Source organism: Leptonychotes weddellii, chromosome 5 (genome assembly GCF_054177405.1).
Source record: "Leptonychotes weddellii isolate Sample4059 chromosome 5, ASM5417740v2, whole genome shotgun sequence".
Classification (NCBI taxonomy): domain Eukaryota; kingdom Metazoa; phylum Chordata; class Mammalia; order Carnivora; family Phocidae; genus Leptonychotes; species Leptonychotes weddellii.
In genome coordinates this window covers 49911125-49938321 of record NC_138373.1, presented here as the reverse complement: position 1 = coordinate 49938321, position 27197 = coordinate 49911125, and the positions used below count along the sequence as shown (strand labels likewise).

At 41.4% G+C, this 27197-nt stretch overlaps 1 protein-coding gene across 1 annotated transcript in view; it reads left to right on the top strand.

Moving 5' to 3' along the window:
- Positions 1-27197, top strand: part of CUBN (cubilin) — a 264084-nt gene that overhangs the window by 92111 nt on the left and 144776 nt on the right. The window contains exons 26-28 of the mRNA XM_081818905.1: positions 1128-1278; positions 21437-21618; positions 26651-26825. Coding sequence (XP_081675031.1) covers positions 1128-1278; positions 21437-21618; positions 26651-26825 — 508 coding nt within the window. The remainder of the gene's footprint in view (positions 1-1127; positions 1279-21436; positions 21619-26650; positions 26826-27197) is intronic.

The following is a 27197-nucleotide window of genomic DNA, read 5'->3' as shown; positions in this document are numbered from 1 at the left end:
ATGAGGCAGATAAAGGGTACATGACAGGATGTACAAATAGTTTAGTGGGAAAGTGGGCAAAGACCTCAGCAGAAAAGTTCCAGGGGAAGAAATATAAATGCCTAGTAAGCATGAAAAACCTTCAACCTCAAAGTAGCATAAATTAAGACAATTATAAAACCAAAAAATTTTTCCTATCAGCACCAGCTTTAAAAATAATAGCAGTCGTGATTGCCAAGGTCCCCTGTAAGAACCATTTCAGTAAAATACTAGTGGGGGGTACACTGGTATAAACTTTCTGGTAAGAGATTTAATGATATATATCAAGAGCCATAAAAGATGATACTCTCTGATTCATTCCCCTTACAGGAATCTTTCCTGAGGGACATTTAAAATATCAAACAAATACTCATATTGGCAAAAAAATTGGAAATGTCCTCAATGAACTACAACACAGTATTAGTAGCATTTTACGCCACCATTAAAAATGTTTACATAGACTATTGAGTGACATACTTAGAGAAAAACTGGGAACACAATTAAATGTGTAGCCTGAATTTATACACACACATATACACCTGGACACATGTGTGTATATGTACATATATAAGCAAACGAAAAAAAAATGTTGGTAAGAGAAAGTTCTGGTATTAACAAAATATTAAGAGTGGTTATCTTCAGTGGGATTAATTTTCGTATTTACCTTTTACATAGCTTTCTAAAATGTCCAAATTTTTATAGTTAGTATTTATTTAAAAATTTGTACATCTTACAACTATAAGACTGATATTCACTGGACATCTCTCATGTGTCATTAATGTGTGAACACATCTCATCCGGGCTACCATTTCCTTATTCTGTGCCTGGATTTACACTTTCGAGGGAACTTACTAGGCTGACCTAAAACCAAACATTACTACTTGGGTTTCCAGCTTTATTGGGCTTAGGAATCACCCATAAAACTCTCTCTATATATTTGTCTATTTTTAATGCTTATGTGAAGCCTCCTGTGCTCAAACCATCTCAGCAGATTTACCCTCAACCTTTCAGCCAAGAAGCAGCTTTTGCTACATGAGCAGACTCTGCTTTTTTCCATGTGACAAGCCATGTGAAGTCTCTCACATTGGGAAGTTTCTCCTTGATTTCAGCTCCATGACGGCCCCCGGCGGATTGGACGCTACTGTGGAACAGATATGCCACCCACAGGGAGCACCACAGGCTCCAAGCTTCAAGTGCTGTTCTACACCGATGGGGTCAGTCACCATGAGAAAGGATTTCAGATGCAGTGGTTCATTCACGGTAAGCCCTGTGCTGATCTTCGTTGTATTTGATAGTTGCTGTTTGACTAAGAATTATTCCTTTCCCAATTCTCTCTTTGGAACCAATCCCGCCTATGAATACTAGGAACAGGGGCAGTAAGCTGGTGCTAGGCCTTGGACCGTTTCCTCAGTCATTGGTGGCTCTGGGAGAGCTAATCCGGGTAGGGTTAAGAGAGGATGGGCCGTGAATAGCTGCTGACGTCTTTGCAACAATAAATTGCCAAAGAGAACAATAAATTGCCAAGGAGCAGAGTGAAGTTTCTAGTGGGGTAAAACCTACAGCTGGGTGTGGCAAGCTAGGTGGCATTAGAGTCTCCCAGGGGGAGTGGAGTGGAATGAGATTCAAGGCTTATTCTGACATAGCAGAGAAAGAATGGTGGGGGGGTGGGAGGGATAAAAGGATAAAAGGGCAAGGATGGAAGTCACTCTGAGAGAGACGGGGGGGCACTGGGCTGAGAGGGGGACAGGAGTAGAGAACTCACACTCAGCCAGGGCGTGTGTTGTAGCTGCCAAACAGAGTTGGGGCATGTCAGCACCCACCTATGAACTGGTGGTTCAGAAAGCACGTAGAGATAATCATTCCTCTGAGGATGAGCATTCATGTTTAATGAGAGTTCCGGAACTTGGAGATTGACCTCATGTGGCCCAGTCTAATGAGAGGAGGCCCCAGAGCAGTGGTTCTCAAAATACGGTCACCCAAGAGCAGTATCAACATCACCCGGAACTTGTGAGAAGTGCACATTCTGGGGCCCCCTCCCAGACCTATGGAAACCTGATAATCCACATCTTAACTAGTCTCCCTGGTGATTCAAGTTTGAGAACCACTCTCCTAGAGGGATCCACACCTAACAAATACAGTCCTTGTGACTATTATCGTAGGAGTTCTCAACCAAGGTCTTAGGACTCGCTGGTCTGTTTCAGTCAATTTGAAAGAGAAGTGGAATTGGAATATTATCACACACAGATAGCTAAACGTTATCCTACTGTGGCCCTACTGTCCGAATCAGGGGTGAGCCCAAGGCAAGCACACATAAATGTGGATTGTGGTGGACTCTTGAGGTTTGTTAAAATCATAGTCCTTTTATTATATGAATCTTAGCACTGTACAGAAGTGAATACCCTTACTGTATACTTAAGAGTGTTAGATGTTCTGTTAACATGAGCTGGAGACTGGGTGTATTTCTGTTAAAATACAAGTATGGGGCCTTCAGTATTTAAAAATATTCAGTGGTAATCCACAGAGCTACTTATAGCTTGAAATACAGATTAGGAATTCACAAAGTGAATGAGCTATGATAATTAAGCCTGTGGGAGTTCTGGCCTGTTCTCTTCACCGAGGGGGTGGATTTAACCTTGAAATGTAAATTTATTGACTTGTTAAGTGAAGGGACTGGATTGATTTATCTGTATAATACAGTCCATCTCTAGTATTCTGTGATTCAGAGATGGCGTGATTCTAAGGCAACCAGAGAAGAGTGCGAAAAAACCTAGAAGACACAGGAACACCTTGAGAAATGACCCAGATTTTCAAGGGCTGCGGATATTTTCCAGAACAGCGTTTCTCAGACTTTCACATGCATGTGAATCACTGCATGTTAAAATACAGAGTCTGATACAGGGGCCTGAGGTAAGGCCCATGAATCCTAAATGAATTTCTAAAAAGCTCCCAGGGACTGCTGATGGTGCTACTCTGTAGACCACACTTGGAGGAGCAAGGCGAGAGCAGATGTTAAGGCTGAAGACATAAAATAGTAGAAAGACAGCATCTCTGGAGACTAGAGAAAGCTTCTAAGGTGCTCCAAGGGCGCACTGTACTAAGAGCAGAATAATATCCTCAATCTTTTGATGTCAGGAGGATACGAGCTGGGGCTTCTGTAAGAAAGAACTTTATTGCTTCCGAAAGATCCAAAGGGGAGGAAAACTTTCACGCGAGACAGAAGGATGGAAAGGAAGAAATGCTAACCAGGAGGTGGAGATTCAGGGCCTAGGGAAGAGGTCCCCAGCCCTAGATACACATTGGAATTTCATGGGAGTTGTAAAGAGAACCCATGTACCGGGTTCAGCCTTCAGAGATAGGATTCAGTTCGTCCTCGGTGGGACCTTGACAATGGCTAATTAAAAAAATCTCCCTAAGTAATTCTGCCATGTGTTTAGGATGGAGGGTTTTAGGAGCAGTGATTTTGCTGTTGCTGGTTAATACCTTTCTTCTCGGTGGGTTCCTTCCTCTCCCTTCCAGGTTGTTCTAGCTATCATACCTGCAAGGCCACACTAAGGAGTACGATTTTATGGTCATTATTGGCTAGACTGGATTACTGTATCACTAGATTCTTTCAACCAACATGCTAGACGTGGCTGAATCCTCTGCTGAAAGCTCTGAGTTTGTTTTGGGAAAATTTTTTTCTACCAGTTCTATTTGGAATCTGTCTTTCTTTGGGAGAGTCAAAGACACTCTCTGTCTATTCTCTTTTCATGTTTACTATTTCACAACTTTCTCCCAATTGCTGACAACTTGCTAAGCTTGGAATCAGAGTTGTAAAACAAAATTTTGCCAAATGGGACCAGAACTTTTTTTTAACTCTGTGCTGCCCACTATATATAAATTACACTTGGGAAGAACCTTCTGGAAGGGGATTGTTAGTGGTGTAGATCTGTGCAAAATTAACTATCATATACTACAGTTAGGCAATGCTTCATGTACACAGAGTTTCTACTCTGCATTTTGACTTGATCTTTAACTTGAGGTAGTCTGGGGAGTGGGGCCAACAGAAAAGACTAGGGTCAGAGAAGAGGTCTTTGATAGGAGAGGGTCTCCCACTTCTTACCCAGCAGAGGTGGACCGAAGACATAAATCTGATTTCATAGTCACCTGTGTGTTCATTCCACAGATACTGAGGAATTGTTTAGGGCTGGGTACTGTGCTAGGGCTGGGGCCAGGGTGCGACTCCCACCCACAGGCCTGGTTCCTGGTTTTATAGAGCTCCGCTGGGTGTCTTTGAGAAATAGCCACCAAGCAATATGCTCACAAGTCAACATAAAGTCAGAAGTGTGATAAGGACCATGGGAGCTCATAAAAGGGAATTTGATCTAGACATGAGGTCAGAGAAATCCTGCATGAGAATAGGACCTTTGAACTAAAATCTAGGAATAGGCAGGAATTACATAGGCAAATAGGAGAAGGAAAAGGATTTCCGGTAGAAGAAGGTCCCTGTGGTTGGAGACAGCAGGGTAAGTATGAGGCACCCCAAACCCAGTGTGGCTGGGGTCCAAGGTCGCGAGCTGAGCTGTAGCCAGAGCGTTCTGGTCACTCAGGTCACTCACAGTTAGGGGCTCAGGCAGGGATAGGGGCCACACCCCCTCTTTCCCCTAAACCCTTGAGATTTCAGGGAGAGCAGTTCTAGTAGGACTTTAAAGCACTGAAGCCACATGCCATGTGGCGGGATTCAAAATACAAACTAAAACACAAAATGTAAATAAATACAAAACAAGCAAAGACAAAATCCAAAACACATTAAACAACTGGTCTCCATGTGACAGTATAGTAGGCATACTGTTGAGTACACGTGTTTGTGCACATGTGTAGGTGAAGGTATTTCAAGAAGCTCATCTGTGCACAGACCCTCCAGGCCAGGGCCCAGGACACCCAGCCTGACTCTAGCACTGATGCTGCTTTTCTTTCCCTGGCCCGAAGGAAGCGCCTTTAAACCTGTAGCCTCTTGGGCGCCTGGGTGGCTCAGTCGGTTGGGCGACTGCCTTCGGCTCAGGTCATGATCCTGGCGTCCCGGGATTGAGTCCCGCGTCGGGCTCCCTGCTCGGCAGGGAGTCTGCTTCTCCCTCTGACCCTCCTCCCTCTCATGCTCTCTGTCTCTCATTGTCTCTCTCTCAGATAAATAGATGGAATCTTTAAAAAAAAAAAAAAAAACCTGTAGCCTCTTTTCATTCGAGATATCTAATTTAAGGTGCTCATTCCCCGCCCCCTAGCTCTTTTCCAAACTGTGCAGTAAGAACTCCAAGAAGCTCTTCACTGAGAATTCAGAATCTACACTGGTATCATTTCCTGAGCATTGCTGCTGAGGAGAATCCACACCCCCGCCCCCCGCCCCACACTTCATTTATTTTGCCAATTAATAAATAAGCCTGTTTTCAAAATGTCCTTCTTTGTCAACTGCACAAATCTTCTATTTGCTTTGAGAACATGGATGTACAATCAGGCTTTATTTTGTGGGCCCATTTTTAAAGAGGCTCTGTAGATGTGAGATTAAACCGCACTGCCTCGCCTTTATGCAAACCATCAAAGAGAATCCCACTCTGGAAAGAAAGAAATGGCCACAGTTGCCCTGCCTGGCTAAAGGGTTCACAGTATTCAGTGTTGACAGCATTGTCCAGGGGCTGAATTCAGCCTTGGGGGCCTCCATCTGGGTTGCTGAAGGGAATAGAGAACTCTCTGCAAGCTGTGTGAATAGAGGCCTCCCTCCCGGTTGGCTGTGCACACCCCTCGCCTCTTCTGGCCGTCCCTCCCAGAGGCCCTCTTTTATAGGCAGTGGGATCCAGCATACAAACAAGGTCAAGGAGCTTTGTGAGTGAAAGAGTGACATTTGCAAAGGGAGAGCACCCCTGAGCTGGGAATAGCTGGGGAAGGGCTAAGTGGCATGTGATCGGGAGGTGATGTCACCCTGGGTTTTCACAAAGGAAAGTGTGGCCTTTTCTTTGGTGAGATAGATGACATCAGCCTCTTGAATGGGGGCTGGTTCCATTTTGCCTTCTTTTTAGCTGCTAACGAGATTTCTCAAGCCTTGAGGGGAATCAGCTGGGGAGAACATGGCTCCCCTTCTCCATGGCTGGCTTGGTTTGAACATGAGCCAGTCCCCTCTTGAGTACTTACAGACATGTAGCACCATATGAAAGGGCTTTTAAAAAAATATAATTTTAGAGCCCTGGCAAAGAACCTCCATGAGGTCAGCAATGTTTCTTTTAGACCTTCCGTCTACTTCTCTTTCCCTCACATGGTCTTCTCAATTGTCTTTGTTTACTTTTGGTCTTTCAGGGGAATTCCTTCTCATTGGTAATTTCTATTCCTTTTGTGACTCAGAGTATATGTGCTGGGGTTTCTGAGAGGTTCACCCTTTGAGGACAAAGGTTTTATCTTTTGTAATAACATTATCCATTTGCCTTATATGCGAATGCTGGCTCATCCCTCTTCCGGGGTGAGGGTGAATAAACTTGGCCCTTTGGGGGGGGGTCTGGGCCTGCTCTCCACAGAACAGATCGTTTGCAATTGTGCATCATGTTATAGTGACTGCATGTAGCCTCTGGAAGCAGGAATTTATCAAGAACGTATTTTTCATTTGTTCAACCTACCAACCAACCAACCAGCATATTTATTTTTCCACTACCAGCTTCTGGGCTTGTTGTTGAGAGTATAGAGAGTGTATTAGTTTGCTCAAGTAGCCATAAGAACATGCAGCAGACTGGGTGGCTTAAACAACAGAAATTTATTTCTCACTGTTCTGGAGGCCTGAAGTCCAAGATCAAGGTGTCGGCAGGTTTCGTTTCTCCTGAGGCCTCTCTGGTTGCTTGCAGACAGTAGCCTCCCTGCTGTATGTCCTCACATGACCTTTTCTCTGTGAGCACACATCCTGGTGTCTTCACATATCCCAATTTCCTCTTCGTAAAAGGGCACCAGTCAGATTGGATTACGGGCCAACCCTAGGGGCCTCATTTTGATGTAATCACCTCTATAATGGCCCTATGTCCAAATACAGTCACATTCTAGGTACTGGGGCTTAGGGCATCAATATATGAATTTTAGCAGAAACAACTCAGCCCATAACAGAGAAAGAGACAGCATCCTTGACTTTAGGGAGTTAGTCTAATAGGGAGTTAGTCTAATGGAGACAGACAAATAAACCAACTGTAGAAATAAGTGCATAATCCATGATGCTGTGGGAGCAGAGGAGATGGAGGATAGCCTGAGGGACTTTGAGAGTCTCTCCAGACAGCTTTGATACTTGAGCTGAGTTTTAAAGAGTGAACAAGAATTGATCAGTTAGACAAATATCTAGGAGAGGGAGGCATTTCTAAGTAGAAGCAGGGAGGCTTGGGATATACCACCAAAATTTTGTAATGGGCAAGGATTTCAGCTGGAACACATGTTCTTAATGTCAACCCCAAGGGCATGAAAATTGGTTCTTGGGAGAGTGAAAAAAACAATCTTGTATTTAATGGATAAAGCACAGATATGTATCATACATAACATATAGTATATGTGTAATGTTAACATCCCATGGAAGAGAACTTGGGAAAATATATCTAGGAAGTTTCCCTAGAAAGGCAATAATGACCAAACAGTTGGGAAACACTGAGCTCCAGGAAATGAGGGAGTTGAAGCAGGACAGGTGGTCAGAGATCAATTGGTCAGAACCATTGCAAGAACTTGGATTTTATTTCCTGTTGTCTGTCCTGAGCCTTGCCTCTGCATGATGCAAAAATTCACAACAATCTGGATGTAGGATGTTCACCGTGAAAGTGATTTTATGAATTGTGGTCAGCAAAGATCCAGGGCACGCTCACCAGGCTGGGATGTGAATCACCCCTGCTGGTTCTCATGTCAGACAGAGGCCCTTCTCTTGCTGGTGACGAATTGTGTTCATAGTCACTTCCTGCTGGGCGGTGATAGATAAAATGTCGCAGAGAGAGAAGTGTTAAAACACCTGTCCTAGTCTGCCTTTAAAGTAGCCTCCTTGACAATCAAGAAGGTGCCTTCTGTTCAGTAAGTCGGTAAGCAATCTCTTGGTGAAGATAAATGGGTAAAAACATGGACTCCTGTGATTGTTTTATTTTTTAGGGTGGGATATAAGATAAAGAAATCCTGTCCCATTTGGATAGAAATTTAAGTAAAAGAGAAGTTTTTAGGAAACATTAGTTGTATTTAAGTTCAAAGTTATTTCCCTAAACACTGACTAGGCTTTCTTTCACATTTACACATGTTATATCCTATCCTGCCTATCCTGGCCTCTTCAGCCTGTTTGATATTTTGAACTTTCGTCTTTGTGATACTCACAGCAAACCTTTAAGCATGAGACTGAATGAACACAGTCTTCCTGTAGAACCAAAGCATAGATTTCTACATTGTGATACTGTGTCTGATTTTTATTTATGGCAAATTTTCACTTATATCTTTTTTGCAAAGAAGCTCTTAATGGAAGATGCTAATTTTAAACAATCTGTTTATAAATTAACTCACTTTTGTAAGATTGAGATAATAATTTACTAAGAAAATCATGCATCTCTTTTTGCATTGTCTTCAGAACCTTTCCAGCGAGGTCCTAGTAATCAGAGGCAGCATTAAACATATGCAGACCTTTCAGAATGAGTGGGAAAGGTAAATCCTGACATAATTTGCCTCCTTGACAACCGAAAATACACATACACACAGTTGACCTTCATTTAATGTTGGCTCTAACTCTTGCAACCAAGTGAGGGCCTTTTAGGAGTCTTACATCCCAATTCCCATGTCGCTACTATTTGAAAAAGTTTGAGTTCTATTTCCATTGCTCCTCTTTGAAACAGTTATAAAAAGAAAAAAAAAAAAAAAACTCCCAAGCAGCTATGACCTTCTCAAATCATATATTGCACAATTTGTAATAGTCCTTGAGATTTGGGCCAAATGAAGGGCTTTCTTGAATCTTCTGTTTGTGTTCTTGTTCCCTAGCAACAATATCCCTGAGAGATATTGCACGTACTTTCCAGGGGATTCCACACTCTTCCATACAACATGAAAAAAAGAAACCACACTTTTTTTTTTCATAGTTTCAAATTTTGTGGCAGCCCAAAATGACTAAACCAATGCAGAGCAAACACAATGTTCAGGGTAGAACATTAATTCTTGTCCCCAGAGGTTTCTCTTTTTGAGCATTCACTTATATATTGCCATATTTTTCTGTGGCATCATTTATCCAAGGACTTGATTTCTTTATGTGCCCCTTTGTACTCAGAGAAATGAGTGCCAGCCTTCCATGTCATTGACTCACACAACAAAGAGTGAATCTCTGAGGTAGGATAGTAACTACATTCTAGAAGATTTAGTAGAATTTCACATTCTCTATATAAGTAATGACATTCATACATTTGTCCCTGATTTTTTTTTCTCCTCATTATACCTACAGACTATTTACAAGCTACGTGATAGAGATTTTAGTACTTAAATGTAACTTTAAATTTATTTTAAGATATTGTGATAAACTGTCATATAAAGAGTGAATGAAATGAAATGAAAATGAAAATACGATTTAAATGGTTGGTGCATTAAGTAATTTGATATCTCATTTATTATCACTGGGCCAAAGAATTATTTAAAAAATGTTTGATGTTATTTTGAAAATGTTGATATTATCATCTTAAAAAAGTGATACTTGCTGTGTGTTGAGCCCTTTGGTTAGTGCTTTAAATATTGTCTCATGTTTTGTCCAATAATGTGCTGAAGTAAGCATCATCATCCCCACATTACAGATAAGAACACTGAGGAAGGAGTCTTAGAGAAGTTAAATAACCTCCCCAAACTCACAAATCCAGAGAGTTTTAGAATCAGGACACAAAACCAAGGTGTGGTATAGAACTCCAAAGCCTCTGTTTTAAAGAGCTGCACTCTGCCTAAAAGCAAGTACGTTTTCCTCACAACTATTCATTGCAAAAGAAATTAAGCTATATTGCAATGCAGAGATGGTCGGAGTTTATAGTAGGTGATTTTGTAATTAAATTCCCATTGAGGATAGGAATGTTTGAAAATGAACATATGCAGTCTTTCCCAAGTAAATAATATTCTGGTTCCAAGGTCTCCCCACTGAATTACACAATTCCTCCTTTCTTCAGGTTCAGGTAGCAATAATGGGGGGAAGCACATTACTTAGCAAACGACTAGTTCAAAATAGCTGATGTTATTTGTCCATCAACACAGTATCTGCTCTGTTACTCATTTATAAAGTGCTCCTCTTTGGGAGTTGCTACCTAGGGTTGATGGAATCCTAAACTTGTGAGCTAGGATAGACCACAGAGGTCATCTAATCTGTTATCATGATTTAGTTACCCAAACTAGTTTGCAGGAGTTTTATTACAGTGAAGAGTGAAAGGACAGCCACCCCCAAAATAGATTGGCTTGACTGGAAGTCAGCAATAGGGGACAGAGTGCAGCACTCAATGGGGTTAATTTAGGAGCTCTGCCCCAGAAACATTTGTCCCTCTCCAAGGAAATGACCTCACAGGCTGGATGCCTGCAGCCTTTGCCCTGTAAGTGGCCGTCACCCCTGATATCATCACAGAAAATGATCCTGTGTCTCAGGCTTGGACAGAGCTTGGATGGTTAGAGGATATGACCGTTGACAAGGTCATATCCCTCCCACATCTGTCCATTTGTTGATATGGAACACCCTGGCTGTGGAGGAAACGTTGGGAGTTGGGGAAGGAGAGAGAAGGGAACGGTGGTGGGGCATGCTGTAGAGCCATGAGGGGAGGTTCATGAGCCTTTCCCTGTAAGGATACTGCGGGCCAAAACAATTAAATCAAAAGAAAGCAGGATTAGAATGCATATTTTTAAATAGAAGTATGAGTGTTGACCTTGGAAATTGCATCAAGAGAACACATTTCCTCAGTCTTTGACTATTTGGGGGATTTCATAAAGGAGCTATTAGTAGCCTTAGGCAGGAGTAGGCATGCATTTTTTGGGGGAAATTAGTTGAGTTGCCTTGGTCTCATTTCATTTCCTTGGAAGATATTTTTATACTATTTTCATCTGTTTTGTTCAGAACTCTTAGATAATTTAAAAAATGCATAAGAGAAAGAGATTGAGTGATTGATTGACCTCTGAATTATAAGCAAAAAATTGCTATTGAGGAACCATTGTTTAATTTGGCCAGAATGAGTAGATGAAGAAGAGAAAGGACATAGTTAATCAAAATGAAAAGACGATGCGATTGGCTATACTTCTCTGGGTCAAAATGAAAGATTGTTATCCTTTCATATACAGGAAATTAAAATTTATACAATGTGAAAAGTTCCCAAATATGGCTCCATTGGGTTCATTTCTCTTTAATGGTGTACTAAGGTGAAATACTTCAATAGTCAGCTTCAGGATATCTTGGAGAGTCAGATAGCTATGATAATCTTAATTTTGAATATTTCTATGACATATAGTCATTTAAAAGTCATTTTATAACTATGGACAGAATTGATTTTGAGCTCCTCACCTCTATTTTCCAAGTCATTAACTTCATCGTATGGCCTTATTCTTTCTCTCTTTTTTTGTCGCTACCATTAAAAAGAGACAACTCTACTCCATATCCATTGCTGTATGCAAATCAGTCAGACAAGTGATTTTCTGAAAGTCTGGGCCTGAGATGAGGTCCTCATGGAAGAGGAAACTGTTTAAACCCTTACTGGTTACTCAGTGCTAAAAATCCTTATCCTTAGTTCTTGAGTTTGTGTTTCTCCTATTGTGCTACCGACCCTAAGTCTGTCTGTAGCTTTCTCAACAGTCGACTTTGCTGAGTCTGAATGTTTGTGTCTCCCCAAAACTCATGTGTTGAACCTAACCCCAAAGGTGATGGTATTAGGAGGTGGGGCATTTGGGAGGTGATAAGGTGATGAGGGCTCTGGGATTAGGCCCTTAAAAAAAGAGGCCCAAGAGATCCCTCTGCCACATGAGGTCTGCGACCCAGAAGAAGGTCTTCACCAATCATGTGGGCACCCTGAGCTCGGTCCTCCAGCCTCCAGAACTTTGAGAAATAAATTCCTGATGTGTATAAGCTACTCAGTCTGTGGCATTTTGTTATAGCAGCCCAAAGAGACTGAAACCAACTTTCTCTATCTTCTAACCTTATCCTTAACCAACCATTATCTCAATCTCAGTGTGATAAATAGGAAGTAATTAACACAAGAAGGAGTAGGGAGAGCTTACACACCACAACTCCTTCAGATATTACACTCAAAGTGGCTATAGTTTTGTGTCTGTCTTCAAGTTTGGCCACCCTGTCCGTCAAGAAAAGAATGGGGGTACATTAGCTTCCCTAAGGCTTCTGTAACAAAATACCACAAACTGGGAGGATTAAAACAACAGAAATTTATTTTCAAAGTTCCGAAGGCTAAAGTCCAAATTCCAGGTGTCAGCAGGGCCATTCCTCCAAAGGCTCTAGGGAAGAATCCTTCCTTACCTCTTCTAGCTACTGCTGGTTGATGGCAATCCTTGGCTTTCTTTGGCTTCTAGAAGCGTAATTCCAATGTCTGTCTCCATCATCGGTGGCCTTCCTCCTCCTGTGTGTCTGTGTCCAGATTTCCCTCTTCCTGTGAGGACACCTATTATATTGGATCAGCCCCACTCTAATTCAGTGTGACCTCATCTTAACTTGGTAACATCTGCAAAGACCCTGTATCCAAATATGGTCACATTCACAGATTCCAGGTGGATGTGATTTCTGGGGAACACTCTTCACCCTAATACAGGAGCATCTGCAGCTTTTGAGAACTTTCTCCTTTCTTGGGGTCGCCCTGCTTTGTCTTCTTTCTTCTTCCTTTATTCTCAGGAGAATTTCACATTTCTTGGTCTTTTTATTATGTGATCTTCTTCTCTGGTTTCATCTGTGATTGCTCTAGCTTGTGCTAACCCACAAAATATCCCAGAAAATTGGGGCACCTGGGTGGCTCAGTCGTTAAGCGTCTGCCTTAGGCTCAGGTTGTGATCCCAGGAACCTGGGATCGAGCCCCACATCGGGCTCCCTGCTCCGCGGGGAAGCCTGCTTCTCCCTCTCCTACTCCCCCTGCTTGTGTTCCCTCTCTCGCTATGTCTCTCTCTGTCAAATAAATAAATAAAATCTTTAAAAAAAAAAATCCCAGAAAATTAATCTGCAAATCATTAAGATCAGATCATATCCTTGAAATCAGATGGATTCTGAGGGCTCTACCCTTGGTCTTATCTCCAAAGAGTCTAGTGATCTGATTTTCGTATTTTCTCTTAGTAGGATAGATACCTACCATCTGCCTTTCTCCTGCATCCCAGGAGAGCAGCATCCACTTTTAGACTGTTGGGGAATTAACTGGTAAAATCAGAATTAACAGGTAAAATTGCTGACTTTTTGTGGTTATTCTACATGCTACAGTCACCTTTGGACAACTTTGGCCATTTTAGGGAACTCACATTTTTCTCTACCTCCACCTTCTATCCCCATCCTTAAATTTCTCTGTTCAAAATTGCTTTACCTATATTATTTGCATATCTCATAGAGGAAATAGAAGTGAGGCCTCTGTACTCCAGGAAATAGTTCAACCTTGCCTTGGGTTGGACCATCCCTCACTTCTGAGCTCCTAGTTGCCATTTTGCATCATACCTGCCCCACCGGAAGAACGTTTTCCAGCAACCCCACTGCCTCCACATGCTGCCCTCTAGCATGTCAGGGGGAAACTGGGCTAAGTAGTGAGGCACCTCTCAAGGTATTATAGGAGAGAACATTTTTAATTTAGATTAATAGAAAAACAATTACAATCTGCATCAGTCATTTTAATGAGGTGTGTGAGCATCATGATTTATTGTGTTTAAAATTTATTCTTTTACTGTACTTTGACTTTTCACCTCCTTTTTTGACATGACTGCTGATTTCTCAGGTGTTTCCTTTGGAAGTTAAAGGATAAGGATGTGAAGATGTCCTGTTTGGGTCTGTTCTCTGTTCCTTTTCTTCCAGCCTCGGTGGGCTTTGGCCTTGCGGGTTCTGTGCTGGCCACCCTCCCAGTACTACTGGTTTGTGGAGCATAGTTTCAAGAAAATGCCAAGTGTAAAGAAGAGACTGCATTTGAGCAATTGTAGGGAACTACATAAAGCACCTTTGAAACTTGGAGCCTGTGATTCCATTTAGCTCTTTCCTTGCTGGTTTGCTTTTATTCGTACTCTTTTATTTAAAACCGACACCGACAACCCAAAACCTTGAGGAGAGAACATACATAGATTATGCTTAATTTTTGTATGTGCATTCTGAAATTTTGTAACTTGCTTCTTTTAGACCAAGAAAACAAAACAAAACAAAAAACAGTGTTGGCAAAGTCCTTTTATGAAAAAGATTTAAACTATCTTCACAAGTAAGCAAGTCTAGCAACAGCTTTTAACTCTTCCTTGTTATGAGTTCAGTAGATCAATGTGCTTCCTGCTGATAAGGTAAGCACTTCCTTTCAGCTGATGACTAGGAGTTTGGAGGAAAAGAAATCAAATATATTATCAGTCACCAATACTAAAAGTTTTATAAAGATTAACTAATTAAAACTGAAAAACATGTGATTCTCTTTAGGACCTTATTCTATTCCAGCTCAGCTGCTGTCTAATGATATTAATATATTAGATTTTGTCAGATTTGCCTCACATTAAATGAAAAGGGTTTTGCTTTATTTATTTTTTTCAGGTTGCTGTGGTGATTTTCCCCTCAGTAGACAGACAGAACAGTAATGACGGCAGTGTTCAAAACTGCCATTCCAGTGCTTTTGGGCTCAAGTGCCCAACAAGGCATAGTGGAGAGAACATAGAACTGGGGGTAGGGAGTTGGGGGGCCAGGCAGAGATGGGGGTGGCCCCAGATGTGCATTCACAACGTGAGCTGCAAGTCCAGCAGCCCTCTGGAGCCTCACTTTGCTTGTCTCTAAGTAGGATAGCTGATATGATCTGATACTATCATTCTTGACTGTTGCATAGAGTTGTTAGGAATTTCAAATAAGATAATGTGTTTATTAAAAGCACTCTGAAAAACTGTGAGCTCCCATGCAAATATGAACTCTCTTTACTGTAGCTTAATGAACAACTTAAATGAAAAACCTTACTTTGGTTATTTCATTTAATCTGTACAACAACCCTACGAGGTGAAGGATTAATGCTGTTACAGATGAAGAAATTGAGGATGAGAAAGGTTAAATTAGTTATGCAAGTAGTAACACAGCCAAGGTTGGAACCCAGCCTGTGCTTTACTTGGAATATTATTATATTTTCAAAAGTTTTGCAACCTAACATGCAAATTAGGCAACTCTGAACTTATGTTGTCTCTTCCATGAAAATCTCTTACTAACTGGCTATAAAGAGCTACTCTAACTCTATTTCTTCCAAAAATGTCTCTCTCAAAGCCCTGTATTCACTCCATTGTATGCTCCTTGGTTAGTCTTTTCCTCACTTAATCATTTTCCATATGGCAATCCCCGAAATGCTTTCCTAAGTCACTCTCCTCTATTTTAGATTCCTGAAGCCCAGCTATAGAAAACTTCTCTATTTCTTTTACATTTTATTATTCATTTGACTGGGACAGGTAACATGATGATGGAGAGGATACTGGAAGTCTAAACATCACCTCCTACGTTATTTCCTGATAATGATTGGTTGATGTAACCTCCTTCATCTCCAACCTCCACCTCTCTATCCTTTCCCTTCCTGTGACCCCCTTGTCACCCACCCAAAGTCACGGGCATGACTAACAACCACATGATTTTTAGATTATTGCATAGCCACACATACCTGTGTGCTTTCTCAGCCGTTTCGTTAGTTGTAATATTCACACGTGTCTGTACCATTATTTCTACTCTGAGATGTTGACACCTGCGATTTTCCAGAAGCCTTGTTGTTTCCGTCTCCCAAATGGGTGGATGGATTTAAAAAGATGTTCCCTTCTGTGATTCATTCAGGAGAAAGTGTAGTTTAACAAGAGATTGTCAAATCCTAAACCCTACACCAAACAAAATAGTGCAGTGAACAAAACACTTTTTCCCCTTCCTGTTCTCCCCCATCAAATTTATTTTATCTTATTATCTATTTATTTATTGAGAGAGAGAGTGAGAGAGAGAGAGCAGGGTGGGAAGGGGAGGAGCAGATGGAAAGGGAAAGAGAATCTTAAGCAGGCTCCCTGCCCGGCACAGAGCCCAACCCAGGGCTCAATCCCATGACCGGAGATCATGACCTGAGCCGAAATCAAGAGTCAGATGCTTAACCAACTGAGCCACCCACATGCCCCAATTTATTATTTATTTTTAATTAATTAATTTTTTATTTATTTTTAATTTTTAAAAAAATTTTCCCCCTCCCCAAATTTAAATTTAACAGGAAAGTAAAATGAAGATACTTGTTTATGTAGAAAGTTTTTAGTATTGGACATTAGGAACACTGATAGCAACTACGGAGGTAAAGCAACTTCTCAAATAGGTATATTTTTTAATTTCACAATCTTTATTAAAAACAAAACAAGGGGCACCTGGGTGGCTCAGTTGGTTGAGTGTCCGCCTTTGGCTCAGGTCATGATTGTGGAGTTCCCAGGATCGAGTCCCACATTGGGCTTCCTGCTCACGGGGAGTCTGCTTCTCTCTCTGCCCTTCACCCTGCTTGTGCTCTTTCTCGCTCTCAAATAAAAAAACAAAAACAAAAACACACCTTGTTTCTTCCACAAGAGGTGCAAAAATAGTAAATCAAATAAAACAAACAGCTGTGCTATCCAATATGAGTAAGACATTGTTGATGAGGCAGAATTAAACTTAGCTTTTGATTCATTTCAGCATTTGGAACATATTCTCTCTTTTTCAGAATTACACACAATGGGACTTTTGGATTATCTTCATATTTCTTTTGATTGATGATGGGCTAGTATATGTTGATATGGTTCTAAATCATATTTCTGGTATTGGAACTGACTCCCTTTTCCAGAGCTAATTAAGTGGAAATGATGCATAAATAAAATTCGGAAGACTCACATTATACATTCTTTAAAAAATCCACTATTTATTGTGAATTATAATTGTCATTTGCTTTCATTTGTAATTTAAAAAGTTCAGCTCTTAGTGTGACTTCATAATTTTTCATTTTCATCCATAATTATACAATTCCAAATTCCTGTTTTAATGTTTCACTGTTAGCCGAATGATAGCTTGAATTTATGAAACAAAGTATCAAATAAATTCATTACATATTTAATTTTTTGGTGTTTAATTTTTTAGTTAATAGAAATTTTCATAATTTTTTGTGAATATGTTTTCCCTTACCACTAAAAGAGAGCATAGGGAAAAAAAACAGACATCATTCATTTTTTCAGTTTTTAAAATGTATATTTTGACATATTTTCTTTTGCCTGATACCATCTACACATTTGTCAAAAAATACCAAAATCAAGGAAAAAGTGATGATACCCAAGAGAGTGAAGCATAACTGGCTAAATGTTGATTAAAATCTCTCATCTGTGGACTGGAAATAAGTACCAAAAGAGAATTATGCTAACACAGTACTATCAAAACTAAGAACTTTTAAAATATCTTTTAGCAGCTCAACATGACCATTTATTTATTCTTATTTATAACTTACCACCAATTAACTTGTAAAGGATAAAACAGAATTCACTGTTTTTTCCAAATCAAAACTTACTGAAGTTACTCTTTGCAAACTGAAGGAACAGCAAAAGGAGTTTAATAACTTAGAGAGGGGCAGGTGGGGAGAGCACATTTTAGATCTGTAAATGGATTTTTTTTCCAGAGGCATTAAATACACCTGGCTTCTATAACATGGCTCATAGTGTTGTATATGCTCAATAAACACTTATTGGATGAATGAATGAATGAATGGGAACTGGAGAGTTATTTCTATCTCTTTTCAGAATGTGGAAATAGAAAGAGTGAAATTTCTACCATATGATCAGAATTAACTTCATTTTCCAGTACTTTATAGTTTTACCATAAAATACCACCAAATGAATGTACAATAGGAATATTGGAATTTCTCCTTAAAAGACACACACTTAAGTGCTATTGATGAGAAGAGAACATGACATACCTAAAAGTACAGTTTGGCTTTGTGTTTTGTAAACCTTGTTTATGTTTGTTTTAAATCTTAAGGAAAAGTACACTGTGGGCCTCCAGAGCTGTAAGTGGGTGAATAAAATAAACGCTGTAATTTTTCAAAGCATCACTGAATGCCAAGAATCTGATATTATCATTCCAGCTTACATTGACCAGTTTAAGGGTATTCGTGTTCTGTTATTAGCAAAAGAATTTACAAGGAAACCTAAAACCATTGGAAAAGACAATGGAAAATGTCCTGCAGATTTTTAGATGAATCAACTATGATAAAAAAAAAATAGAATTAGTTTGTCTGGTGAACTGAAGTGAAGTAAAGAAATGCAGAGATGAGATATCCAAGCTTCCATCTCCTTGTTCTCTTTTATATGATGTGGCCATGAAGTTATTCTCCTCCAAAGACTTTTTTTCATTTGATTTTTTTTAATCTGATACAACTGATACCAAGATCCATAGGACCTGAAAAATGTAGGTTGAAAAAAACGGGGGGGGGGCGCGCAGGGTAACAGAATGCTTTTGCTTCCCTATGGTGTACTTTAGTAGAAGGTGCTGCATCTTCAGATGATTTATATGGGTCACTATGTTGCAAGACTCCAGGGGGCATCATTTGATGGCATATTCTGTGACCGGCGCCCCCTGCGGTTTTGCAGTGGGGCTTCGTAAACTGTGCTGATTTTGGCTTCAGGAGTGTTTTCCATGTGTTGTTCTAGGAGGAAAAATATTTTCTAATCTTTCATGGCATTCCTGTTTTTTTAACATCCACCACAGTCTATAAACAATATCAGCACGACTAATTTTAAACAGCTTTTTCAGAGGGCTTTAACCAGAAATGAAGATTAGGACCTTTATAGGCCATAGGAAAGGCACTACCCTGTGTGACACTTTAAGTCTGAAAACACGGGGTTTTCAAAGGGAAGGAGGAGGCAACTCGAGAAGATAGTGGCATATTGGGCTAGAATCAGATTTCTTTACCGAATCAAGATTCTTCTTAGAATTCTCCTCAGCCATTTTCAGTTAAGTGGAGATTTTATATGGGGAATATTTCTTCTGAACCCTTATAAAAGCTTTTTCTAACTCACTGTATAAGGCACGTTTGTAGAGCATGGACAGGAGACATGAACTCAGCTTTAGGAGCTTGTCTGAAGTCACGGCAGTTTAATTGCACTCATGTGACAATGCACATACGTTCATGGAGTGAGGAGGTATTATCAAGAAAAGTCTTGATGCAGAATGAGGGGAGATACTTGGAAGACTTTGCCAACTAATAAAGAATATTCTGAAAAAATAGAAAAGGTGGCTTAGATATGTTGACAGAGCAAGCAATGTTTGTTTTTTTAAGAAGATTTTATTTATTATTTATTTGAGAGAGAGAGCACACACACGCACACGCGCGAGTAGGGAGAGGGAGAATCTCAAGCAGACTCCCCACTGAGCGTGGAGCCCTGACAGGACTTGATCTCAGGACCCTGAGATCATGACCTGAGCGGAAACCAGGAGTCAGACGCTTAACCAACTGAGCCACCCAGATGCCCTAAGCAATGTTTTTTAATCACCAAAAATTGTTATTGGAAAAAAGGGTGATTTATCTTTTTTCCTAATTTTATCTTTTTTTTTTCTAATTTTGTCTTTAAAATCTGAGCCTTCCTCAAATTTTACTTCTTTCACAAAGTTTTCTCTTCCTCTCCCTTCTCAAATCTCTGAATTCCTACAAACTACGTGAGTCTGTAGAATTCAGTAATTAAGTATTTGGGTATGATCAGATTGCTTGTATGGATGTCCTGCTCCACCACTTATAAGCCAGGTAACCTTGGGCAAGCCACTTGACCTCTGTTTGCATTGACTTGATCACTTGAGAAATGCAGATATAGTAGTACCTGTTTCACGTGGTTATTATGAGTATTCAAATAGGAAAAAAAACTGTAAAACACATCTAAGCACTTAGTGGCAGTTTCTCTTACTATATATCACATGGTGAAATATCTGATTGTTTCTTGTAATGATTTGCCTTAATTACTTTCTAGGGCATAATATATACACCTAAAACATAAGCTTCATGTTTGGGTTTTCCTTGCTTAGGTTTTATATATCCAGTTTTTGTTTGTTTAGTTGGTGTTTAGATATAAGTTTTCTGGGTCAGGACCTGTATCATTTACTGTTTTTGTTTGTAACAGACTTGATTTTTTAGAAGAGTTTTAAGTTCACAGCAAAATTGAGTGAGAGGTAGAGTTCCCATTTATTTACCCCTGTCCCCACACATACACAGCCTCTCCCTGCCCAACCCCAACCAGAGTGGGACATTTGTTACAACTGATCAACCTACATTGACACTTCATTCACCCAGAGTCCATACTTTACATGAGAGTTCACTCTTGGCATTGGGCATTCAATGACTGACAGATGTATAATGACATATTGCCACCATTATAGTATCATACAGAGTAGGTTTACTGCCCTAAAAACCTGTGCTCGGCCTTTTATCCCTCCTCTGCTCTAGCCCCTGGCAACCACTTATCTTTTTTACAGTCTACATAATTTTGCCTTTTCAAGAATGCCATACACTTGGAATCCAATAGTATGGAGACTTTTCAGACTGGTTTCTTTCCTTAATGAATATGTATATACATTTCCTCCAAGTCTTTTTCTGGCTTGATAGCTCATTTGTTGTTAGCATTGAATAATATTCCATTGTCTGGATGTACCACAATTTATTTATGCTTTTAGCTACTGAAGGACGTCTTGGTTGTTTCCAAGTTCTGGCAATTATGAATGAAGCTGCTATGGACATACCATATATTTTTTTAATTTCCTATAGTCTCTCATACAAAGGTAATGATTTTTAGCCCTTAGTATTCTAGATCTTAGATCTGATAAGGAATTAAAAATAATGTATTACATACAAGGAAACTGAAGACTGAGAGACATGGTATTCACTAACACTTTTCATTTAGTTCATTGTACTTCCTACTGTGAAATTCTTTCCTAAATAAAATGAAGAAAATCTAAAAATTAGAATGGTATTTAAAATATATTACCAAGGATTTGATGTGGTGAGAATAAGGACTGAGAATTATTGTACCAAATGATGTAATCAATGTTTTTTAAGAATACATTTAAAAAGTTGTAGCCATGATTTTTTTCTCATTGTTTTATAACTGCTTAATTATAACTTTATTATAACTTTGTGAGTTTTCCCCTAAATTAGGCATTGTACATTTTCAATTATCTTTTGGTTGGTTGGATTTTTGAATTTTTCGCAGGGGTCAATGCCCACTTTGAACTGACTGAGCCTTGCTGTTTCTACAGGTTGTGGTGGGGAGTTGTCTGGGACTATGGGCTCCTTCAGCAGTCCCGGGTACCCCAACACGTATCCCCCCAACAAGGAGTGCCTCTGGTACATTACCACAGCCCCTGGGAGTAGCATTCAGCTCACCATCCATGACTTTGATGTGGAGTATCATGTAAGGTGCAACTTTGACGTCCTGGAGGTAGGAATTTAGATTGCTTATCAGCCATTCCAAATTTGGGGTAGAACTGGAGATCTCTGTGCAAAACTTCCTAAATTATTTCCAATGGCCGACAGTGTTCTATGTCCAGACATTTTGATGAGTCTCAGTTCTTTGTGAGTGATGTTGATGAACAAATGGGATTAATATCTCAGTTTGGGTTTCCCTAAAAGCAGTGCCTGAAGAACTTGGTGGCAGGCAATTTAACTTGAAGATGGTACCAGGAAGCAAGAGTGAGGGGACAGCAGGAAGGAGGGTGAAGGAGGAAGAGCCAGTGAGGGGAGCCCCTGGGGTCCCTAGGGCTTGGGACCCTCTGAGGTGCTATGAGGACTGTTCATCAGAACCATCCCTCTAAGGGTGCAACCAGGCACTGGTCCCCCAACTCCTGTCCTCATTGATGGATTGTACTTGGGATTGTTATTGCCCCCCACTTTAGTCTGAGAAGGCTCCCTTAGGGAAGACAGTGGGGAGGCAGAGTATAGAGGGGGTGATCTTGGGGTGAGGCCACAGCTGCAGCTGCCATCTGAGGAGGGTCCCCATGGTGCAGGGTACAAAATGCGACACCACTGCACAGGGTTTACCTCAGATAATTGAGATGACCTTTGAGAATCTATTATAATCAGGGATCTAGTCATTAGGAACAGAACCTCTCTGCAAAATTTAATGGCTTCCTACATACAAAGCTCCTACCACCTCAGCTCTAGAGATGGCCATAGTGTTTCCTGATCCTTATCAGTTCTTGTATCTACTAAAACTTCAAATCCACCAAGGGCTGGGTATTTGTTTGTTTTGGTTTTGCTTTACTGCTATACCTGCTGCAAAGTACTTGGCAAATAGTAGAACACATGATATATATTTGTGGAATGAATGAAAGCATATATATCTCTGATTGACACACCATAATAATGCACATTGTTGGTGGTTTGCAAAGGGATTTTGACATCCATTTTCCCATTTGAATGTTAAATAGTCCCGTAAGGTACGAAGGGAATTTTGTCCCCATTTTACCATCATCAGAACAGAGGCTCAAAAATGTTGATGGGTTTTTCCATGAGCACGAGGACAGTGAATGGAAGAACTCAGAGCTGAATCCATCCACTACTCCACACTCCACATAAGCCAGTACAAAAAGATAGATAGATGTGGGTGGTGCTCAAGATGTTGAAATGAGTGGTATGGACTTTAGAGGAAACTTTAATACTTAAAATATCATTTAACTACAAAACAAGTTCTTTCTTTTTTTTTTTTTTTAAAGATTTTATTTTTTTATTTGTGTGTGTGTGTGAGAGAGAGAGCACGGGCACGCATTGGGGGAGGGGCAGGGGGAGAGGGAGAAGCAGACTCCCCGCTGAGCAGGGAGCCCAAAGTGGGGCTCGATCCCAGGACCCTGAGATCATGACCTAAACCAAAGGCAGACGTTTAACCTACTGAGCTGCCCAGGTGTCCCAACAAGTTCTTTCTTTGAAAAGAAATGGGGTTCTCAAATCATGTCCTCACTGAGTGGATGCAGAATCACAGAATTGTATTGAGCAGCTCTGGGCTCTCTAAAGGAGGATAATGCTGCAGTAAGTGAAATCAGAGACGGAGCTGGGTAAGTTGTCGGGTTAAAACCTCAACCCTTGTCTTCATGTTGGTCCTGGTTGTTGCCAAGTCATGACTCCATCTCAGAAGAGGAAAGGTTTTTAGGAAGAAAGAACAAGGTGGCTCTCGAAATTCACACTCACAGTATGAGCCGGAGTAACACTCGCATGTGGAAGTTCAAATGGTCTTTCTTGCCAGCAAGGATATTTTTCAGTGGCATAAAACCCCTTAACACAAAGGGTTGGCAGCAGACTTTTCCACAGTAATGTGAAATGTTCCGAACCCTTTATTTTCATATTCCAAAGCTCATGTGATTGTTGCCCAGTTGGCAAAATGTAAATGGGTTCATTGTGCTGTGGGTTTTGTCACACCCATTACATGAGAAAGCAGACTAGGGCTGTTCCCTGCAAGCGGCTCGGGGGTCAGGGGAAAAAGGCAGGGTCTCCAGGCAGTGGCATTTAGGCAGGTCCTGTGCCTGCCCAGAAAGCACTCTGAGGAGAGGCTACGGTCAGCTTGGGGCTTGTTTTTGTTAGGACAAGGTGGTCTCCCATGTTCCATCAAAATCAGGGTTTGGGGGGAATATTTCGAACCCCTTTAAGTATTTTGGGAAAGCTTACTTCTTAAGGCTGAAATGAGTAACCCCCTTACTTTTTGTTCCAAAACCTTGTTTGACATCTTAGCGAATGCTCTGTCAGGTGGAAGGTGCTGTAATAAATGTGCACGAATGATGATAAAATGATTTTTTCCATCCCTCATACCATAGCTGCTGATAACATGCTAGCAATAGGCTTCAAAATGTTACCCGGGGTGGCTATGTGGCCTTGAGACACTGCTGGCTTTCTTGACCCGCCTGTTCTGAGGCTGTGCGTTATCCTTTCCTGTTCTGAGCACAGCCACGTAGGACCTCTCTGTCACCAGATATGGGGCCTACCTGGGTTTCACCAGATTTTACCAGGAGCCAATATTTTTTTTCCCTGAAAAATCAGTGTCCAGAAAGTGGCCGCTTGCATTAAGCAACAGCCGTTCGGTTACTCATAACCCTGGAATGCTGACTTGATTGTAACAATAAATGGAGCTAACAGAGCAGAAAGAAATGTTCAAAACAGATTAAAACCATAGGCTTTGAAATGTTCTATATCCTGAGCATTTGCTAAAAACACATTTTTTAATCTCCCATCATCAGACCCGTTTTTTCCCCCCAAAGTTTAGTCATATGCTGTAGTTGAATGAACCACACCCTGAAATTCTTTCCATCTTTTTCCTCTTTTGAAGAGTCATGCGTTAACTATTGGTGTTATTTGTGGAAGCCCAAAGTACTGTTCTATTGTTTGGGTCATGGAAACACTCTGGCTGATTTTACTTCAGTCTCTTGAGAAAGGAGCCTGAACCCGCATAAAGCAGAAAAGGAAATCCACTCCTTGGGGCAATAAATCAAGACAATTGCTTGGTGTGGGCAGTTTACTCCCTCTGGTCTCTCTTCCATGGTCTGTACTGAGCCCAGCCCCGTAAGAGGGGAAGTGAAAAAGGTCAAAAGCAGCAGTGTTGATTCTCCTGGAGGCTTCTAGGCCCAGCGGACTCATACCCTCATACCCGTTTATGTTTGTGATCTTAAGGGGACCCCGAGCAGGGAAAACAAAGACTATTTTGCCAATGTGCAAGTTTTCTTTGTCAGAACTAAAGCCTTGTGCTCAGAGTTCTCTCCAAATATGTGCTGTTTCTTGGGCCCGGACAGCTCGTGCTGTCAGTTCCATGCTCTGAGGACTGTGTTATGGGGGCGGGTGGCGGGCAGGCAAATCTTGAAACGAGGAAAGGACACTGTAAGCCAGAAGCGATCTGCTCCTTCCATTTGCACATGTGTACGTGTAAAGGGCCACACAGGCCTCCTCCTGAAGTCCTGCTTTTGATGGGACTTAGGGGGCCACACAAACATAGCTCCTCCTATGAAAATAAGCTTGAAGCCATCCGCCTGCTTCATTCCTTTGCAATTAAAGTCCTTGTGCTCAGCCCTCTGTGAACAGTAGCTTCATTCATTTGGCCCTTGCCGCATGGCTGGGGGGAATTAATCAGACAAAGAAATCATTATAGATTCCAATCACACACGCCTCGCCAAAAGTAGGCTTCTTGTTCTCGCTCTCTCCCCTCAGAGAACACTTGAGTGATTCCCCCTATCAGTCAACAGCTGCCCTGAGGGTGGGCGAGGGCCTGGGGCGGGAGGAGGAATGGGGAGAGAGCGGCACAGGTGCCAGGAGTGGGAGGGCCCTGCGCACAGATCTCCCCAAGCGCAGCGCTGCTTTCCGGGTTCTGGTTCCGCCCTGGAGCCCCGGAATTATGAGTATATGCATGTGGGGGAGAGGGAAGGACCCAGATACCATTATGCCTGAAAACTGTCCCCAAAAATGGTCTTTCTGCTACAAATTCGAGTTTGGCAAGACCCGGAGGTAGGGGTTCAGTACTTTTTGTTTGATTCTTATCTTCCCACCCCTTCCCCCTACCCTCCATCCCCCCCACCCCCAACTGAGAAATCAGTGTGTAAGGGGTTAGAGACCTGCCCTGGGCTGGGCACATCTGCCAGAAAGATGTGACTCTGAGACCCCAGGGTGGGGGTGGGGGGCACTTGCTGGGAGGAATGTGTCCCTGGGCACTGGGGTCCTGGTCAGGTAGATGGTTGCAATCTGAGGAGCCTAGGAGATCTGAGAACACTTGAGATGGATCTAGGGGGAGCCGTCCAGATATGGGCAGAGTCCAGGGCAATTTCCCAGAGGAAGTCGACTGCTCTTGGTCATGTTCCCACCAATAGGATTCTGGGAGTAGGTTCAACGAGAATCTGGGGGAGTCCCTTCTTAAGGATACCACAGAACACACTGATACAAAGGTTGTATTTTCACTCTCTCTGAAGAAGTAAAATATTGTATTAAATGCCCAATTTTATAAAGTATTCAGATTGCAAAGTGGAAGATCATAAAAAATCCAACTGGGAGATCAACAGCTTTCAGTGAACTGACTTTCACAAACAATATGGCTTTATGCTAAGACTATTCCATGTGCCTAGAAGACTTAGAAAATCAGACTTGATACTGTTTTATCGGCAATGCCTCTGCCAAAGAAAGCAGGAAATCCTATGAAGACGTGGAAAGAGGAAAAGGGGAGATAGGGAAGATTCTGGAATAATCTGTTCAGTTCAGCTGTACAATTCTGACTGATAAAATAAGCAGGCATTTTGTGGGTGGTTGAATTTATGTGTTCCTAGGGCTGAGGGAGTGCCTTTGAAAATCCAGCTCAAGTTTACAGTTCATCCCCATCCAGGAAGGCTGAGATTTCAGTCTCTCATGATAATAGAATCCAAGAGCTGGTGGTAAAACGAGGTCAGGGGAAGGGCTGTCACTGCTTAAATATATCTCTTAATTTCAGTCCTTTTTTCTACATTCCGTCTTAGATCTATGGAGGCCCTGATTTCCACTCTCCCCGAATATCTCAGCTGTGTGCCCAAAGATCATCTGAGAATCCCATGCAGGTCTCCAGCACTGGAAATGAGCTAGCCATCCGCTTCAAGACCGACAGCTCTGTAAATGGGAGAGGCTTCAATGCCTCATGGCAAGCAGTCCCCGGAGGTGAGTGAACCAAGGAGGTGTCTCAAAATACTTAACCTGAACCCTTATAAATTTTATGAAATGATTGGAGAGAGAGGTATGAAGCCTAACATAGTGACAACTTAGTGACTCCTCAAGTGGCAAAGGTTGCTTTGGCATATACTCTTCCCTAAAAAAAATGAGATAGAATTTTTTTTTTTAAAGATTTTATTTATTTATTTGACAGAGAGACAGCAAGAGAGGGAACACAAGCAGGGGGAGTGGGAGAGAGAGAAGCAGGCACCCCACTGAGCAGGGAGCCTGATGCGGGGCTCGATCCCAGGACCCTGGAATCATGACCTGAGCCCAAGGCAGCTGCTTAGCCGACTGAGCCACCCAGGTGCCCCAAAAATG